The 19,652-nt window shown below is 58.4% G+C and overlaps 6 protein-coding genes across 6 annotated transcripts; all 6 read right to left on the reverse strand.

The window, feature by feature from the left end:
- Window positions 1-877: 877 nt before the first annotated feature.
- Window positions 878-2,332, reverse strand: LINJ_29_0870 (conserved hypothetical protein; the record flags this gene model as incomplete). The annotated part of the gene is made up of 1 exon (XM_001466569.1): window positions 878-2,332. One exon carries the CDS (start codon window positions 2,330-2,332, stop codon window positions 878-880), a length of 1,455 nt encoding a protein of 484 aa, XP_001466606.1.
- Window positions 2,333-3,601: 1,269 nt separating this feature from the next.
- Window positions 3,602-4,777, reverse strand: LINJ_29_0880 (conserved hypothetical protein; the record flags this gene model as incomplete). The annotated part of the gene is made up of 1 exon (XM_001466570.1): window positions 3,602-4,777. The coding sequence occupies one exon, from the start codon at window positions 4,775-4,777 to the stop codon at window positions 3,602-3,604; it is 1,176 nt and encodes a 391-aa protein (XP_001466607.1).
- Window positions 4,778-6,997: 2,220 nt separating this feature from the next.
- LINJ_29_0890 (putative high mobility group protein homolog tdp-1) lies at window positions 6,998-7,906 on the reverse strand (the record flags this gene model as incomplete). The annotated part of the gene is made up of 1 exon (XM_001466571.1): window positions 6,998-7,906. One exon carries the CDS (start codon window positions 7,904-7,906, stop codon window positions 6,998-7,000), a length of 909 nt encoding a protein of 302 aa, XP_001466608.1.
- Window positions 7,907-13,276: 5,370 nt separating this feature from the next.
- On the reverse strand, window positions 13,277-14,656 carry LINJ_29_0900 (hypothetical protein, unknown function; the record flags this gene model as incomplete). Its single annotated transcript, XM_003392636.1, has 1 exon — window positions 13,277-14,656. One exon carries the CDS (start codon window positions 14,654-14,656, stop codon window positions 13,277-13,279), a length of 1,380 nt encoding a protein of 459 aa, XP_003392684.1.
- A 994-nt stretch (window positions 14,657-15,650) lies between these two features.
- On the reverse strand, window positions 15,651-15,995 carry LINJ_29_0910 (conserved hypothetical protein; the record flags this gene model as incomplete). Its single annotated transcript, XM_001466572.1, has 1 exon — window positions 15,651-15,995. One exon carries the CDS (start codon window positions 15,993-15,995, stop codon window positions 15,651-15,653), a length of 345 nt encoding a protein of 114 aa, XP_001466609.1.
- Window positions 15,996-16,978: 983 nt separating this feature from the next.
- Window positions 16,979-18,343, reverse strand: LINJ_29_0920 (putative guanine deaminase; the record flags this gene model as incomplete). The annotated part of the gene is made up of 1 exon (XM_001466573.1): window positions 16,979-18,343. The coding sequence occupies one exon, from the start codon at window positions 18,341-18,343 to the stop codon at window positions 16,979-16,981; it is 1,365 nt and encodes a 454-aa protein (XP_001466610.1).
- Window positions 18,344-19,652: the final 1,309 nt, after the last annotated feature.

A 19,652-nucleotide genomic window follows, 5' to 3' on the forward strand; every position in this document is an offset into this window, starting at 1 on the left:
AAGAGGCAGGCGGGTCTATCTGTTGACCTCCGCCATCCCATGAGACGCCCACAGCTCGGAAAGCCGGATAACAGGAGAAGCCGAGGCGAGCACGACGGTGAGGATTTGCAGAGTCTGCGCCTCTCTACCGTCCTTTTATGTCCGATTTGCAAGGCACACTTCCCAGGAGGGAGTAATGACTGCGAACACGTCGGCGGGCACGTTGCAAGGGATGTTTGATCTTGGCGAGTCGCGGTTTCCACTCGCTGTGCAAGCTTCACTTGTTGGAAGGGGTAGTTGGGCGAGAGTGGGCGTGCAGCGATGTGGGCACTGTTTTTTTCTTTTCTCACGCACGCGAGCACTGCAGTTGTCCGCGCTATGAGCAACAATGTCCTTGGCAGCCACGCTGCAAGCAACGCTCCTCCTCCTCTCCTACTTGCACTTAAGCGCTTCAAGAGGGATCGCCTACGCGGACAGGCACGCAGACAGCAGAAAGACAATCAAGGTCGCCAAGAAGCCAAACGATTCTGCACTCTGCGTCGCACCGCAACGCCCCTCGTCAGCAGCAGGGCGCGCTTCGCACCGCGCAGAGAAAGAAGAACGTGCAGCCAGCAAAGTCCTGAACTTACGCGGAAACACGAGAACAGAAGTACCGAACCGCCTGTGCGCGCACGAGGGCGCGAGCGTGCGTGTTCACATGTCAGCGCACACAAGCACCGTGGCACCTGCGCTAGCATCAAATCTCCCTTGAACATTACGATTAGACACACAAAAAGAATCTTAAACGTCCAGATGTGTGCCATCAGCTGCACACCACACACGCTCTCACACGCACAAGCACGTGCACCCACGCGCACCTTAGGAAGACGCTGGACAATCCCACAAAATCATTCATGTATCACGGTGCTGTCGATGCGGGATTACTCTTCCGGTGCAGCGCCACGGAGAGTAAGAAAACAAAAACCCCTAGCAGCACGAGCAGCACGCTGAGCATCCGGTAGTCGATCGGGCTGCCCTCGTCCCCGTTGTCGGTCATCCAGTCTGCCTCAGCTAACGCATCGTGGGGAGACTTCACGTGATTTTCAGCGCCACTCGCCCTGGTTGTGATCGAGCTCGCTTGTGGGGCGCTATCCTGAGATGGGGCCACGTAACCGCGCTCGAAGGCTGCTGGAAGCGGAATCGCTGCCGCCCCACGACTACCACGTCCGCGACCACGGCAGTTTTCGCGGCCCCGGCCACCACGGTCGCCGCGTCCACGGCCGCGAGCGCGTTTGTTCGAGTCCGTCGCCTGTGCAGGGCGGCTCGGCGTGAGATCGGGAATGGCAGCCAACGGCCGGTGTGGCGGAATCGGCTTCTCGGTGTAGTTGTCGCCTCGGTTGTAGTGCAGGAACCGGCACGTAGTGACCACGTGCGAACGCGTTCCACGGCACCACGTCCCGCACTGCGTCTCCCACGCCTCCTCCTTCAGCTTTCCGAAGGCAAGGTTATGGCGCAGCTCAGCCTCGAAGTAGGCCGTCCTCAGTCCGGGAATGCCGACAAACACAATGTCGGGCAGAAGATGCAGGTCGGAGCAGGTAGCTGGGTTGTGGGTCTCGCCCTTCTGCGGCTCCACATCGCGGCGGCAGATGCGCATTTTCAGCGACCTCCCCGGGTGGCGCAGGAGTGCCTGTTTGCCAGGGTTGTCGACAAGCATGTTTAGTCGAATGAACCGATCGCGTACGAGGACGCCACGGTTGCTAAGGTGGAGCTTCTGGCAGTCGAGGATGCTGTGTGGAGCGTTGGTGGTGCAGGGCTGAAAGGTGGCCTTCGGGTTGGACTTGAGCTTTCCCGGCACGTAAGAAAGGCCCCGATTCTTCACAAAAGCAGAGGTCTTGTACTGCCGAGTGCCTATGGTGATCATGAGGGGCTTGGATGAGGAGGAGGCGGTGGCAGACGGGTCCGCGACGGCGTCCTCAGGCTCATACTCGTACTCTTCCTCGTCCGCGTGCTCTTCCTCCGCATACCCCACGTCTTCCACCACGTCCTCGGCGTCCTCGTCGCCTTGTCCCCCGTCCTCTTCCGGGGACAGTTCCTCTTCCTCTGCCCCGGCGGCATCAGCCTCGGTATCGCCCCCGTTGTCGCCCGTCACCGCGTTGTCGTCCGCCTCCTTGCCCACAGAGCCGCAGGTGTCGGCAAGGCTTGCTTCGTCTTCTCCGCCCGGGTGCGGTTCCCCAGCTGCCGGCCGTGAGTCGGGTGAGCTACCAGTGGTGTCACCATCAGCTGCAGCTTTCAGAGACTTTGCCTCAGCCGGGCACGTGGCACCGGTGGAACTGCCGACACTCACGAGGGCGGCGCCTGCACCGAATCTGTCCATTGAGCACGATGGTGGATGAAAGGTGGAGTTTTACGAATTCGCCAAGAAGGTGGAGGCCGAACGAAGGAGGGGGTAGTGAGAACGCGCACAATTGCCTGCCTGACTGCCTGCAAGCTTTTGTGCTAGCGGAAGGCTTCCCTTCGCTCCTAGGCCCTCCGTGGTCGAAGTTGTGACGACTTTTGCCTCTCCTATTTAGCGTTGCCGCTTCCTCGCTGACTTCCAGAGAAAGATTTCTGCTTGTAAGCGTGAGCCTACGTGGCTAAAAAGTGCGCGCGAGTTGGTGTGGGTGGGTGGATGTCCATCGCCGCTGCGCCGTCGGAAGCCGCACGGAGAGAAGAGAATGGTAGCAAAAGACAAAGCAAGGAAGAGAGCCGATTCATGTGCGTTGAAGAAGCACGTGTGCCTCTAATATATATATATATACGGAAAATTGCCGAGGGTGTAATACGTGGAAGCCCGGGAAGATGCGGAATCGGCGTGACACTCGCTCAGTTCAGTACGCAGCAAGTGATCTTAGACAATGGTGTATGCAATGATGATGCCGTACGGTGACGCTCACACATACAAGCACGCACACACACACACACACCGAGACCGTGGGAAAGAAAAGGTGGAGCGCGATTTGCCGGCCACTGAGATGACGGTGTCCCTCACCCCCTCTCCTACTCCATTCTTCTACCCGCTGCCGCCCATTTGCATGCAACGCCCCCCCCCCACACACACACGTCCGCGCATGTTCTGTATTCGTTGGTTGTCTCTTTCTCCTCTTCAGTTTGCGTTAGTGACTGACAGGCCGGAGTCTGGAGAAAGAAAGACCCGATTCACTTGCTCCTTGTCAATCGTCTCACCTTGATGTTGTTACTGCCGTGGAGTGTCTCTCAATGTGAAGCGTGGAGACGTATGCGTACGCCAGCACGCACATATGCATGGACACGTATTTGATGTCTGCCTTCATCTGGTCTGCCGCCTCTCTCCAGATCCTCTTGTTGCACATGGCACAGGAGGAAAAGAGGGAGGAGGCGAGTGGAGGGCATGTGCTATGGAAGGAGGAGCGGTCACGAGAGCGGAAAGGCGGGGACGACGGAGTGGCCGCACGCGCACTGTAGCGCGTCAGACAACCATGCACAAACGCAAAGCAAACAGTCCTGTTGGCCCCTCCCTCTCCCTCTTCCTGTGGCCGCCACCACCCCGGGTTCCTTCATATTCTGCCTGTCTCTCTCACTTCATGCGTAGCAGCAGGAGCGGCTCTCGCGCACCCCCCACCCGGCTTTAGGCAAAAAAGCCGTTCAGCAAAAGCGAAAAGGCGACTGCGCAAAGACCGGCGATGTGAGGGGTGTATACCAACCCATCATTCATGCGCCACAAGGTGACGGCACCACCGATTGTTCCGATCAGCGTGAGGCCCCACAATGTCGGGTCCGTCGGAAGGACAAAGAAGAAAACCCCGAACACAAAGTCCGCCACAGGCTTTACGAGGAGAACGAAGACGTGGACGAGCGCCATCGACGCCGTGGCAAGATAGAGTGACATGCACGCAGAAGGGTTCTGCAACACCATGGGGAGTTGGCGCTGCTGCCACAGAGAGGCCGCGTCCCTTACGACTTGCCGGTAGATTTCCTTGCCCACTGTAAAGCACAAGCTTGCGGCGCCGGCAGGATCGGACTTCACGGCAGACCAATACAGCGCCTCCGCCACAAGAGTGGGGCAGCCATCCGCTGTGAAAAACAACGGCACACCCTTCTGCACTACCACCCACCACCCAATCCCTGAAAGACCGACGGCGATCGGAACGGTCACCAATGGCAGCGGAGGATGCCAGACCCGATCCCAGAAGCGGCTCCGCCAAAAAGCAACGGTGTAGCCGGCCAGAAGAAAGCCCTGCAAGCACAAGGCGCGGCGGACAAAGATGTCACGGACAAGGATAGCAGCGACATCTACGGGGTTCCATGAGACAATCAGCTCCGTCACAGGAGGCATTGTCGTCACAAACGGCGGATAATGCAAGGGGCTGCCACCAAAGGAGACGACGGCGATGTTCACGAGCGTGAGAAAGGCGAGTGTGATGAGGGACTGCCAACGGCGTGGCTCCTCAAAGAAGCCCGCAAAAGGCGCGATCACGATACACGGAACGGCGAACAGCAGTAAGATCACCGTAGCACACACCATTCCTGCAGGCGGTGCCGGAAGCGAGGCAAATGAACTCGTCGGCGAGCCCATGAAGAGGGAAACGCCCTCTTCGCCGAACATCTTGAGGTGATAGTAGAGAATGCCGAATAGGGTGAAGGGGGCGAGGAACCATGTGAGGTAAAACCGCTCCTTGTATTCTACGTGGCGCACATAGGATTTGAACTTTGGGCTGCGTGCCAACTCGTCCAGGCAGTTCAGCGTGTACTGGTTTGCGGCAGGACTGTGGAAGTCCTTTGGGTCGATGCGCTCACACGACATGGTCCGCGATGAAGAAGCACTCTAAATAGCAAAGGCAAAGTATATGGATTCCTGTGCAGGACTAACTTGTCGGTGACGGGCACGCACACACGCACACGTGCGCTGGAAGACCGCGGCAATGCGCGATGCACAGGCGGGGCGCTAAGTTCGTCTAAAACGGGCGCGCTGTTCGTGGGCACAGAGTAGTATTGCCTCAGTGAATCGCTCAATCTCACAGGCACCCGCTCGCTCCTCTCTGCAGGCAAAGATGCCGCCTCAGCCCGCGTCCTTGTCTAGCAATGAAAGTTAGTGAGGCAAAGACGACGGAGTCGGCTGCCTCGCTCTCGATGACACTTGCTGGAACTACCCCTTGCAGAGCGTGTTCTATGCTTTACAGTGAAGGGCCTACAAAAGTGGGTATGTGTGCGCGCGCGCGACGTCGACGCAGCAGCCCTCTTGTGGAATAGAGAATAGGGGAAAAGAGCACAGCACAGGAGCGGTGGAGTACGAGAGAGCACATAGACAGTGGTGGCAAACCCCCGCTTTCTTCGCTTCCCCGTGTAAGCGTAAAGAGGCGGAGCGCTCGCCATCCCCGTCTTCCCTGTTCGCGCCTCGTTGGCGAGCACAGGTGCGCAGAGGCAAGCCGAGACGTCATGCGAGGCGCAGAAAAGGGAGAAGAGGCTGCCCCCACCTGCAGTGCGCACAGCCCCAGTCCCGTTCCCCACAGCAGTGTCTTTTGGCCTTTTCGTGTGGCGATACCATTTCGTTTCTGAAGGCGACCACGGTGAGCCGTGTTACCTTCCCACCTTCACCAATTTGACTTGTGACGTGTGGAAAGTCCCACCTGCCAACACCTCACCTACTGCCATCGCTTTTCTTTTTTATTATTGTAGCCGAGGAAGTGCGGCGCGTCGAGAGTCGTGCCCTATACTGTGTTAAAAGTTTTTCTTTCCCTATCGGCGTCCTCCCTGTCCTTTTTTCGTTCGCCCGCCCCCACCCTTCTGTTCTCTTCGTCGCACAGGCGTGCTGCTTCTCGTGTCGACCGCGGAGCCCCGCCCCCCCCCCTCGCTAACGCAAGTAAAGAGAACAGGAACACAAAGAACGAAATTAAAACGATGTCCCTCTCGCTGCCCTTGCTAGAGTCGCCCTGCCGTATCTCCACCTGACGAGTGCGAAGAAGTTACGCAATCGTTTCTGAGCTAAATATAGCCTTCACGATACCCGTGACTCTTCGCTTCTATTATTTTCTTTTTTTTTTGGAGGGGGGTCTGCCCTCCACGCCGCCATCGCTAGCCCTGGCTGCGCACGCCGCAGCACACCAAGCGCCGTTGTAACGGTAAAGAAGTAAGAGAAACGAGCACGCCTGGGCACGACCGGTGCGAGAGGGATGACCAAGCAACCACCCTCTTTGCCCAAGTCCATCGCGAGACGAAAAGACAAAGAAAAAATGGGGCGAGGAAGCCTCGAGACGGCCAATTTCATCTATGCCGTCTGCTTTGAGGTCGAGCCTTCTGTCACCGTGCAGCTTGAGTCACAGGTGTCTGTACAGGCAAACACCACCACGGCGGAGAGGGGAGGAATGGTAGAGAAGTGAAGGAAGAGGTAGAGAAACAACAAGGCACTCTCGAAAGGTGAGCGAGTAGGGAGAGGAGTCTATGCCGTGGCTGACGGGGCGCGTCTGCATTCTAGCGAACACCAAGAGCATACAAAAAAAAAAGACACGTTTATAGAGTGGACTGCGTGGTGCTCGACGGCACACGGCGAAGAAAACAGACAGACGGCAAAAGCGTGGGTCGGAGATGGGCGAGTTCGGTGCTACGACAGCTCCACTCCGGGGTCACCGCGCCGCAGCGCTCACGCTCCCCATCGCACATTTTCCTTCACACCGAAGAAAAAGGAGAACGCGGTTGAACCTCAACACAACGCAGAGGGGGTGCGTGTGTGGCTGGGTGCACGTAGAGCCGCATCACAATCAAAAAGAGGGACGCTCCGGTTACTTTACTGCGCACCTACTTACCACGTTCTCTCTGTACCTCTCAACCACGTAATCCCTCACACCACCACCTCACTCGGGATGTGCTGTCTATGGGTTGGTGTTAGCATCTGCAATAATGTCTGAAAGAAAGGCTGCCCCACTTGGGGGCTACTGTAGACAAAAATGAAAAGCCGCGGAGAAGCTTGGAGGAAGGAAGGAGGAGAGATGCGGTGATCGGCATCCCCGCTGTTGTGCACCATGCCCGTCTAGTCGCTCTCATCCGAGTCGCTGCTGCTCGAGTCTGCCGAAGACGACGACGCAGAGTCGGCAGCCTTCGGCTGAGACGGCTTTGAGCCGCGACCTGAGCATTCCGCCTCGTAACGTTTCTTGTCTTTGGCAGCCAGCTCCTCGTACGGCTTCTTCTCCTCTGCAGACATCTTGCCCCACGCTGCGCCGGCCTCGCTCATCTGCTGCTTCGCGGGGATGTTGGCGTGCTTGGCGCGGTAGTCGCTGGCAAAGAAGAAGTACGCGGTCAGAGCACGCTTCGGTGCTTGAGGGTCCTTCTCCTTTTTCTCCCTTTTTGCCTTCTTGCCGCCGCGCTTGAAGACAGCGCCGCCGCGAGCGATGTAAGCCGCCATCTCGCGATCGTAACGCAGCTTGTCCTCATCTGCGAGCTTCTGATAGCGGCTCTTCTCCTCCTCGGAAGCTTTTTTCCACAAGTTGCCCATCTCTGAAAGGAGATCGGTGTTCTTCATATCAGGGTGCTTCGCCTTTAGCTTCTCGCGATTCTCGTTCACGAAGATAATGTACGGAGAGAGGGCACCTTTCGGGTAGTCGTCCGGTTTTTTCTCCTTCTTCCCGCGCGCACTTTCCTTGTCTTTCTTAGATTTCTTGGTGCTGCTGGGGCTGCGCTCACGCTTCAAGCGGCGGGCGCTGACGTCCTCCTTCTCCTTCTGAATCTTGGCCAGCTCCCGCTGAATCTCAGGGGTGGTCATCAGCTTGCCCACTAACCGGTCCACCTCCGCAGTGAGAGGCGTAAAGTCCATCTTGTACTTGGCCTCCAGACGCCGGCGCAGAGTATTCTTGCTCAGCGTACTGAGACCGACATCGTGCATGATCTCCAGCATCGACTTCTCTAAGTCGGCTGGAATGGAACCGTTGGGCAAGGCGGACATCTTGCCTTCAGGCAATGCTTAGCACAGTTTTTTTGGTGGAGAAAACGGGGGAGAGTGAGACGGAGTCGCTCAGCCCAGTCGAGAGGCGAAGAACGCGAACAACAGTTGTTCTCTCGTGTTCCTGTGCGGATGTGCGTGTGTGCGTAAAACGACTCTAAACGCCCAAAAAAAAAACGTTAGGAAAACACAAGAACAGAAGCAGCGTCGAAAAATTGTACACGAGACTGTCACGAGAGGTAAAGGTGTGGAACACAGAAAACTGTGGTTTCTCCCCTTTCGGCTGCGGTGGTGTCAATGGTGGGTACTATTTCGTGTGTGTGTGTGTGTATGTGTGTGTCGGGGAAAAGGAGGGAGGAGACGAATGAGTGCGCTTATAATTGTGTTTTGGCGTGTGCACGCGTGCGTGTTGATAGGTGCAACCAGCAACACGGCATCGGGCCGAATGACGCGAAGTGGCGACGGCGAAGAGAACAGTGGAAGGTGTGTGGCGCGAGTATGAGAAACAGAGAGGAAGCCAGCAAAGGCAGGCAAAAGCATGCATCAGTGACTGGCAGACACCAAGACGGCGAAAAAGTCACTGACAAGTCGCTCTTACGCTGCACAACGCCGCAGCAAGGTAATAGAAAGGGCGCAGGGAGGACGAGAGCAGCCGCAGGCGCACCGTGATAGCGAACATCTTATTCTACTTTCTCGCAACTCGGACACAGGGAGTTGCTTTCGACAAGAAAGAGGAGGAAAACAACAGCAGCCACTAAATACAAAGAAAAAACAACTCATGCGGGCATTGAGAGAGCACACCTTTTTTCCGCACGCCTATTCGGGACCCCGCCTCAGACAACCTGCATACGCATGCACAACCACGGCTCGTCTGCCTCTCTTTTGCCGCGGCTAAAGCCTTGTCGCCTAGGACACGCCGTCTGCCCCTCTGTGCGGGTCATGCGTCCACCCGGCCTTTCCTGTCCTGCCCCGCCCCTTGCCGGGACACGCGCTGCGCGATTGGCGCCGCACGAACCTGGCGCCGCCGCATGCTCTGATCCCAGCGGGTCGCATTCAGGGTTCTGCTCGAGAACGAAAGCAATCGCGTCCGCCGGGCGGTCGGCGAGGGGTGGCCAAGGCGCATGTGGCCGGCATGCGCGGGGAGGGAGCCCGCCCACAGCACCCCCCCCGAGCCGCCCCAAGCCGCGGCATCCCACAACATGGCGCGGGGACCCCCCGCACTTGAGGCCGGGGCACCCGACGGTGCGGCCCGGGGTGTCCTCGTCATGCTTCCGGCGTCTGCGCCACATCGGCCCACCCGGCCGGACGCAGAGGGCGCCGCACGCCTCGCACGCACGCACTTTGAGGTTGACTGGCGCAAAGACGCTCGCGCCTTTTCCGTCCGTCCGCCGTGCGCTTCTCACGCCCGCGCGCTTTGTTTTGGTGCGATGCACCACGCCAGCCGCGCACGGCAGCGCCCGCATCTCGGCGCTTCAGGGCATGTTTCCGGGCGACGTCGTTGTCGGGGGATGGTCCCCATCATCTTCCATTTCCGTCGATATCGCCGGGGGTGGGGGCGTGTGTGGATGGCCTGCCCGCACGCGCCGCAACAGCCGGGACGCCGCTATGCGTCTGCAGCGGCAGGGGCCTTTTGTCCCCTCCCCTACATCCGCCCGCCTTTCCCAGGCGTGGGTGTGCTGAGGGGGAGGCCGCGGGCAAGCATCTGCCTGAGCGCGAAAAGGTCACGGCTTGTCGCCCTGAAAGGGGCACAGGGTACCAGCCTCAGACGCCCGACGGGGGCAGCCCGCTCAGCACGACCGCTGCCGACGAAAGATGCCGTGTGCGTGCGAAGCTCCAAAAGGGCTGGCGCCTGCATGCCCGCACGAGGGCTGCCGAACCCCTGTGGCAACGCCGCGGCCCGGTGTGTACACCTCCCGCGCCAAGTGCGCAGGGTAGCCCGCTCGCGTCAGTGTGCGGGGGTGAGGGCGGGTGCGGCCGCTTTGGCGCGAGGGCAAAGGAGGGTCATGCCGCCTTTTCCGGCGCCCCCTCGCCGCACGGCGGCGCCGTAGAGCAGCTTTTGGTCCACCCGCACCATGCACAAAGAACGGTGAAGACCCCTTGACGGGCGCCATTCGTGCGAGCACACCGCCTCGAGCTTCGCAAGCCGAACGGTAGCTACTTCGACGGCTTCTGAAACGTGTTGGCCAACGCCGCGCGTTGGCGGGAAGCCCACGCCGAGAAGGCAGGGGCGCCGATCCCCTTGTAAGTGCGGGCGTGCGGCGGGGGTTGCGGCTGGTGTTGGTGTCGCGCGCCAAAGGGTGCGCGTCCCGTTTTGAGGGTGGAGGGCGCGCCCAGCACCGTGGGCGCTGCAGCGTCCAGCGCCGCGCCTTCAAGAGGGCGGGCCGCGGCGTGGCCCGCATGACCCCCTTGTCTGGTGGGGGCGCGGGGTGTGTGGTGTCACCGGCAAAAGAAGGCGCGGTGCAGGCCGGGGTGTCTTGCTGGGCTCCGGGCTCAGCGGGCCCACGGCAGTGATGAAGGGGTCCTCGGGCTGGTCCCCCTGGGGCCCCGCATGGTAGCCTGGCCGTCTCGGATTTCCTCTGGCGGAGGCGAGCGCAGGCACGACGACCGTCTGGGAAATTCAGGATCCAGCGGGGAAGACGCGGGCCTACATTGAACTTCCCCAGGGCCGTGACGGCAACGCCCTGACCTGCCGGGCCGAACGCGCGGGCGTGGTCCGCAAGCGCCGTGCCCACCTTGGTGTGTGGCTGGCGCTAGGCCGCGCCGCGGGGGAGCGAATCTAGGGAGTCCAAAGTGGAGCCGCGAGGGCGGAGGCCAGACGGCTGTGCTCGGAGCCTGTCCCACACATGCTCGCGCAGTCGTCGCGAGACCATTCTTCCGGGCGGCTTGCGCAGATCGCTGGCCAGCGCCGCGGGACGGCGGGGCGCGGGTCCACCATCGGGCGTAGGAAACTTCAGGAAGGGCGAAAGGCGCCCCCCTTTTTCCACGTAGCAGGGGCGCGGGAAGAGGCTTCCGGATTCCGGCTCGGCTTCTGCTGGCACACCTTACGCAATACGCTGGTCTGCTCTTGCGCGCTCACATGGCGGACGCCCTCTCTCACCGCCGGTGTGTGTAGTGCGCGGGGGCCATGGATGCGCGCCCATAATCAAGGATCGCTGGGGGTGAGGGGGTTGCAGGACTGCGTCCATCTTCAGGGCCGGCTTTTTGATGAGCATGTCCGAGGGAGGGCGGTACTCGAGCGACGCGCAGGTGCTTTCCCAAGAGCTGCCTTCAATCGCGTCAGCTATGGCGTCTAAAGCCGCCGTTGAACAGCTTCACTAGAAGGGATCACCTTCCTGATTGTTGTTGGCAGTAGTCGCGAATTCGGCGCTATCCTTGCGGGATACTTTGCGGTTCTACGTGTGTGTGTGTGTGTGTGCTGTGTATCTGTGATGTGTGTGATTGCATGGGCGATTCGCATCCGCTCCCTGGTGCGCTTTCGGGCTGCCGTGGCAGTCGGGGCCAGCGCGGCGCTCTGAAGCTCGCGCGTCTTCGTTTCTGTGCTGCTGTGGCACGCACGCTCTTCGCGGATCGATTTCGCAATAGGGTTGCAATAAAATTCCCAGTTTGCTTCCTGGAAGGAGTACGATTCGGCGCTAGCCATCACTGGCGGCGCCGGGCCATATCTCCCATGTCGGGCAGCTAACTGGACCGCGTTGTCGTGGCGGCATCCCATTTACAAATGAGGCAGTCGAGCGCCAGGGTGGCGTACCCGTGGCCCCATCTGCGGTGTGCGATGCCGAGGTGTCGTTACCGCCCGCGCACGCCAAGCATTTGTCATTGAGACAATCGTGCAGGAGTGGCCCGGGCCCGGTCGGGTCATCGTTTCGTATCCCGTATCGGGCGGCGCGAGCTGGCCTCCACTGCGACAGCGTGAAGACTGCGAGCGACGTCACCTGGCACCTCATCGAGAGAACTTCCCGTGCGACGAGGTCACGTTTAGGTGTATCGCCGTACGTGAGGGTTTATGCGGTTAGCAGGGTCACCTCAGCAAAGCCAGTGCACCTCTGCTTCAACTTCATCCTTGGGAACAGGGGGAGGGCCCACACCTGCGCGCATGTTCTAGTGTACGAGCACGGAAACGCGACAGCCAAGCTTCTTTCCTCTCGCTACACCGAAATGCCAAAAACCGGGGAGAGCGAATCCCCTACCGGCCTGTGGTGGTGGACTGCGTCTCTTGCGAAATTCAGCCTGGCATCGAGGATTCATAAAGGAGCCGGGCCGGTCAACGCCGTCTGGCGTCGTTCAGCACACTGCAACCCCACTGCGTGCAGTGCAGGCTAGGTCCAGGATCACGCTCAACATCGAGGCAACACAGCAAAAACGGCAGAAAAAACAAAGAAACAGAGGGATGAGTATTGTTGTTCAAACGTCGGCACGACTCACGTTGAGCCCGTACAAACTTGATCATGGCTATAAGTCTCCGCGGCACAGTGCCGACCCAGACGTGTAGGCCGGCACCGCGAGTCCGCCCCATAGATTGGGTACTGGACTCTGGATGCCACGCACTAAGGTTGCTGGCATCATCAGTGAGTTGGGAGCACAAAGTGAAGCAAAAGAAGAAATGCACACCCATGCGAGAGGAATAGAAAGAGGTGATGTTGTGACGATGAGAGATCCGGTGCATTAGCCCCCCCCTCCCTCTTGCACTCTCACGCAAGAATGTTGATCGGTCTATACTGTAGCCGAAGCAAGAGCGGAGAGCGTGGAAGGTGAAGCGGAGAAAACAGGAGCAGCATCTAATGAAACAAAACGCAAAACGGGAGAAACTATCAACCAAAGCCAATGCTCCCTTTCCCTTCTGAGCCCGTCATCCTTACTTGCTGTTCAGCTCAGTTCCTGTTATCTCACACACACGGTGCACAGAGCACTCGTACGTGGATAAGGGGAGGGGTGAGTATGCGCAAGACATGGTGGGTGGAGCAAGAGGAAAAACAAATAATAATAAAGGACGGGAAGAGAAGCGAGAGGTGTCTGGTTATGCGTAAGGGAGACGAATTGGATGAGGACAATCTATCAGACAGTGGTCAGTCAACAATGTCTGCACTGCCTGGCAGGACCAACACAAAACGTTTCAACATTACCTTTAGAAGCCGCCACTGGTGCAAGGCGGCGTGCTTTGGGCTATGCTCCCTTCGTGATTGAACACTAAAAGTATCAACAGTCGCGCTCTTCAGTGTCGGCTGCTGTGAGCGTCGCCGTGGACAAATGCGGAGCCAAGCGCACCGACCATCTTACGGCACGGCTCCGACTCACTGCGTTAATCACGAAGAAGATCCTTCTTTGATGGCTTTACTGCTGGCCTGCTCGCTGAAACCTCACAGAGGAATGCCCCGACTATGCATGCTGAACAATGTCTTCTGGCTGCAATGAGATTGTGCCGGCTGCCAGATTCCGGATCGCAAGCAGCAGCGCGGATGGTGGGAAGCTTTTCGATGCTAAGAAGTTGTCCCACAGAGCGCACCGGGCGACTGGTAGTAATAAAGGTGGCGCCGGAGGTGTCGGCGGGGCACCAGGCGATTCAGTGAGGAAGCCATTCCTGGAAGCTGTGGCGCCTTTCATTGCAGTGGAAGCATCATCGGTCACGTCCGCTGCCTGTTCCTCAATGAACGTCAGACCTCTGGAAGGGAGTCTCAGCTCTCGCTGTAGGTCGTGTGGTCGCTCACACTTTCGCTGCGTTTCAACAACGCACGGTGGTGGTGTGCACCCGCCATGCGAACTGGACTGCGTGCAGTTGAGATCGACGACAGTTACCGGCGATGGCGCCGCTACCTGTGTAGCGACCTGCTGGGAACTGTCGCTGCGGGGCACCGTTGGCGTGGGGCTGCGGGCCGACTCTACAAAAAAACGAGCCCCCTCGAGAACCTCCCACGTGGCAGCGTACCCTGGAAAACGCTGAGACAGCAGCTGCTGGGCACACCAAAGCTGCTGAGCGATGAGCTTTGCAGAGTAGTCGGCGCCGGCAACACCCAGGCACTCGTTGATTGCATTTGGCGCGCTTGTCGCCGCTCGAGGAGAGGTGTTGCACAGTAGTGGGCTTGTGCCTCCAAAAGCACGCATCGCAGATGAGTCAGACCGCCACGAGGCGAACGGTGGCGGACTCCGGCGTGCTATCCCCCTTTCAGAAAGCTCAAACACCTGCAGCTGTCGGGAGTGTGAGGGGTGCCGGAGCTCCTGTGCAGCCTGCGCAAGCCGATTCAGCACCACAGACGCCTCGCCAACCGCCTCAACAGATCCGGTAGAGGCTGTACCCTCGCTCCACCGCTGTTGGAGGTGCGTGACGAATTGCACGACGGCGTCGAGAAACATCCATTGTAGCTGCGCAGCGCGTGGATGAGTCAAAACACCGCAGACCCCGCCATCCTCCTGGGAAGAGGTCAGAAGGCTGGAGTCGAGTTGAGATATAAACCAAAGCATGCTCTGCTGCAGCCCCAGCGTCAGCTCAGCGTGGTAGCGCACAAGATCGCACACGGTCTCCCCTTCCGTAGGCGAGGGGCTTGTCGTTGGCTTTGTCTGCAGAGCGTCGACGGACTGCGTGGAGGACGGCATAGAGAGGGACGTCTCCGGAACTGTGTAACACCGTCCTCGGCAGCGGATGGTGCTTGTGTCAGAGTACTGCTTTCCCACCCCTGGGCTGCTACTCGCCACCGCTGCTTGGACCTCACGTAATGGCAGCGTTGCTTCGTTTTCCATGGAGTTCTCCATGTCGTGCTGCATGGCTTCCAAAACTCGCTGCTCTAACACACAAGTGAGACGGAGAAGATACAGCCCGGCTTCTGTCACGCTGTCACCACGCGGGCCGCAAGTGCACGGTGCTACCGCTCTCAAAGCACTCTGCAGTGAGTGCGCTATTTGCATGCAGCTCACGGACGTTCTGCTGCAGCGGCAAGACGGTATGCTGCAAGGCAGACGGTTACTGAGATGCGCATTCATTGCTTGATTGTTATGGAGTGAAGACGTGGCTGCCTGCCACACAAACTGTTCGAGTGCTTGCGCAAAGCGCTCCACTGGATCTGCTACAGAGAGGCCATGGTCTCGGCCATGCTGCAGATGCGAAGTTGAGTCGAGAGAGCCCATTCCGCGAGGTGCAAAACAAACCACAACAAACGCGCCGCACTCCCCATCAAAAAAAAAGGTGGAGAGAACCCTGACAGATGCGCGCAACTAGTGCAGAACGGCCTTTCCAAAAAAGCACGAGTCGAAGACAATAGAGAAGGCGTTACACGTGAACCAGTCGAGGTAAAGATGAGAAAGGAAAGGGTGTGCAGGTACGCTCATATCTGCAGGGAGTGAGAGAGAGGGAGGCATGAAAGGAGGAGAGTCTGCTGGTCAAGTGGACCGCGCTGCAACTCGAAAGGCGGGAACGCAAACTTGTGCGCACCGGGTAACGTACTTTGTTGGCAGTGCTGCCCGTGGAAGTGGCATGATTGCCAGAGCTGTCGATTCACAGACGCGCCCTCAGCCGCTGGCCAGATTACGCTTTTTCATCGCCCCAACGGCAACGACAGAGGTTGACAATTCAGCAGTGGCAGCGGGCCACATTCTGCGCCATTATCGCCACGCCAGCGCATGAGAGTCACACCATCAGCTCGAGCAGTGTCTGCCCCGCCAATCGAACACGAACAATGGTGCAGAGGCTTTGTGTGGCCGCGCAGCGTGGCACCGTTCCCCTTTCCCTCAAGGAAATGCATGCGCTCTCCAAGGTGCCACATTACTCTTTCTTCTGCAACGTACGCAAACGCTTCTTCTCGCGTGCCAGATCGCGGCGGCGACGCTCACCGGGTGCGACGCAAAATGCTTGCTTGTGCGCGTAAAAGGCCTGGATTCGGCGGCCGTAGAACATGCGATCGTGCAGCGAGCGGCGAGCTGTTGTGGCCGTGCCAACGTCCGTAAACACTACAAATGCCTGGCCGTAGAACTCTTTCGACTTGCTGTACAGAACCGCCTTCACTGGGCCAAACTGGGTGCAGTACAGATAAAGGGCACGTCGGACTTCGTTGGCGGACGACTTGTCCGGTAGTCCTCTGATGTAGAGCGTTTGCTTTGGATCGTCCATCACTACGTATGAGTGAGGGGCGCTAGTGGACTCTTTATGACCTGTGTTTGCGTGTACGTGTGCCTCAAGTGAGCGATGAAGCACAGGGCGTATGAAGGACGAGAGAGGTGGGAGCAATACAAATATCGCTGAGTGAGGTGCAAGAGGCGGTAATGATTCTGCTTTCAGAAACATTCGAAAAAAAAACTCTGCTTCAGGCGCAGTCACCGAAGCTGCCGCGTGAACGGCGAGTTGAACGCACCGAACAGCGGCGCGGCTGCAAGGTTCAGCCACAGCATACACATACACAAATGGAGCACGATACGAGGGATACATCAAAGTACCTTTTGCCCCTCTGCACAAACGCATCTTGGTACTCCTAGCCCAGCGCGTTGGTATAGCGTTCATTCTCCTTTCCGTTTTCTTTCTTCATGCGCACTCCCAATACGTTACAACTCCTTGAACCCCAAGCAAAGTAAGAGATGGGGAAAAGAAACAGCCTGATTGCCAGCCTGGCTACTTCAACTAGTCACCAGCTGTGGGGTGCGGATGAAAGGTACTCCGAGAGTGGGCCGTCAGATACGCACATCTCCACGAGGAAGAGGAAGTCGGACCTTTCCCTCCAGCCATACCCTGTTTCCCGCTCCGTCTAACCGCACTAATCGGCATGCTCAATATGCAGCTCAAAGAAAAAAAGGAGGTTTGGATAAGAACCAGAAGGAAAGATAATGAGGAGAGGGGGTCAGAACAGGTACGGAGTTGAATTGGGCCACGTATTGCCGCTTTGCTTCTCTCCACCCTTTCATTTCCGCCCACTACCAGAATGCGAGACAGCGCTGGTCTATTTTCGCAAAAAGACGGTGCGAATAGGTAGCCTATCGGTCCCGCGGGACCCCATCTCGCCTTTTTTTTTGATCGGTTTACTCGTTGTAACGGTTTCCTCCAGCGCAACGCGCATTGCCTGTAGCGGTGAGTCACGCCGTTTGATGTTACCCGCATCTACTTTAGTGCTGCGAGACCAGACGTCCATTCACGTATGTTCGCAGAATGTTGTGCGGCGCCGCGTTGTAGACGATCTTCTGGAAGACGTCCTCCAGGGTGTCGATGCCCTCGAAGATCATCAGGCTGCTGTTCGGAAGCGTGGTGTCGATCACCAATACGTCGAACATATAGCCGGGAGCGATGCGACCGACCTTGAGGTCGAGGGAGATGCCACCATTCGCAGTAGCCACGAAGAACGCTTCCACACTGCTCACGCGGGCGCCGCTGTGCTGGCTGCGCTCTGTAGCACTCAGACACGGATCGGTGCCGCTCTCCAGCGCGCGGCCCGCCGCGAGTGCGTAGCGGCACGCGTCAAACAGCGAGGCGCTCGGACCTCCAGAGATGTCCGTGCCCATGCCCACATGCACACCCATGTCCAAAGCCTTTTTCAACGGGAAGACCGCACCAGAAAAGTAGAAGTTAGACAGCGGGCAATGGCCCACAGCTGCCCCGCGCGCCTTTACCAGTTGCATGTCCTCCGTGGAAAGGTAGTTGCAGTGCGCCAGGACAGTCCGTCGAGTCAAAAGTCCAAAGTCATCGAGCGCAAGGGCGTCATGCTTGCCGCACCGCTCAATCACATGGTTGTGCTCCCAATCACTCTCGGAGCAGTGTGTCTGCACATGGCAGCCATAGCTCTTCGCCAGCTCACCCAGTCCACGTAGCGCCGCATCGCTGCAACTCGGAATGAAACGAGGGATCACCGCCGGGAGCACGAGGCCTTCAGTATTGCCCTTCAGCGCGCGCACCTGCTGCACAAAAGCCTCCGACTGCGCCACTGACTCCTTCGGCGAGGCGTCTCGGTAGTACTCTGGGCACTGATCAGCAAGGTCCATTGCAACACGACCCACCACTGCTCGCTGTCCCTTCTCCAAGCAGATACGTGCAAGGAGCAGGCTGGCCTCTAGGTGAATCGACGCAAAGTACGCCACCGTCGTCGTTCCATTCGCCAGCAGCGCGGACACGAGTGAGCTGTACGACTTCTCCGCGAACTCCAGATCTTTGTAACGCGCCTCCAACGGGAACGAGTACTGCTGCAGCCACGTATCCAAACTCTTATCAAGTGCCATGCCAAGCTGCGGCCACTGCGGAGCGTGGACGTGCAGATCAATGAGTCCAGGGATCAGGTACTGGCCCTTCTGGAGGCGAGTGAGGTGGCCGGCGGCCGAAGCCGCCTCGAGCACGCTTGCATAGGTTGCAGCATCAGTTGCCGGATTGATGACCTGTTCAATGGTGCCGTCTTGCACCACAACCAGGGCGTCCTGGATAATGTTCAGTGTGTGCCGGTCCGGCGTCTCAAAGACGGTTCCCAAAAACGCCTGAACAGGCATCCTCACCTGCGCAGAAGATATGAGTGATTAATGTATTTGTAGATATCTTTTCGTGTGGGTGGGTGGTAAAAAGGCGCTCTTTTGAAACGTGGGCGGTACTCGTCGAGAAACGAGAAAAGTGTGAACCTCACTCACAATAACTCTTCAGACATACGTCCAGAAGACAATGCGCACAACGCTAGCAGAGAGAGGCGAGGAACATCCGTGGACCAGAGGGAGAGGAACGATGGGGTTCACAGCTGTAAACATCGACGTCTGCGGGCATCGCGGCAGAGAGTGCAAAGAGGGGGACATACAGGCTTGCCGCGAAACCAGTTGTGGGGCTGTTCAACTCGATGAAAGCTTCGCGGGTAAAAAAAAAGCGCAGAAGTCATCTCTCGTCCCTCGATCCATGTATTGCATGCGGTGTCCCAAAAAAGATGGACGAAGAGAGAGCATTCCTCTTGCTTATGATGTCTCCCTTGCTTCCGCTCGGAGTCGCCTTTGGCGTGAAAGTCGGCATATGTTCTCGAAACTCCAAAAGAAGGAAACTCCATAGAGTCTTAGGCAGTTGACCGAAAAAACTTTAGGGGTTGAAAGCAAATGAGAACGTAGAAAAAACACGGTTGTAGCAAACAGTTTTCTTCAACGTGTCCGTTCTCCGCCACAACGTGAGCTCGACAACACTCCACCCGGCATGTCGCAGGCCCCCATCGCGTGGCGCAAAGCAGTCGTGCACACGCTCTACAGCAATGCGCCGACTCCGTCATCCGAGCATGGCCTCTGCCTCAAAACACTACCGGCCTGCGAAGCGGAGGCCGCCTCACAGCGGCTCACATTGCGCCGGTCCCCACCTCGTGCGTCCCTCGGGGTAGCTCAGGCTCCCCCCGCCAGCAGGCAGTGTGAGGCGCGGGGCGGGGATGCGCTCGAGCTGCGGCGACACCATGCCCACCAGATGGATGGCGCAAGTGCGTTCACTGCCGCAGGCCGCTCCGGCGCAACGCCATCCACGACCTGACCGCCGACATCAGCAGCGACACATCGCCCTGTCCACCCCTACGTCACAGCTGCTTGGCCCTGCCACCACCAGAGGTTGTTCGGCATTGGCAGGGGACAGGGGGTGCTTGCCTTCCTCACACACAACGCGGGGTGTAACGGACCCTGGACAACACGCTTAGACCCCCCCCACCCCTGCCTTAAGGGGGTTGGGACAACAGTAAGAACATAAGAATGAAAAAGTTGAAGCATAGTCGGGAAAGAACAGAAACAGGATGGAGAAGTACACGCGCACACACATACAAAGGGGGCAGCGAAAAAGCGAAGAACAGAG

This window comes from Leishmania infantum, chromosome 29 (assembly GCF_000002875.2).
Source record: "Leishmania infantum JPCM5 genome chromosome 29".
NCBI lineage: Eukaryota > Euglenozoa > Kinetoplastea > Trypanosomatida > Trypanosomatidae > Leishmania > Leishmania infantum.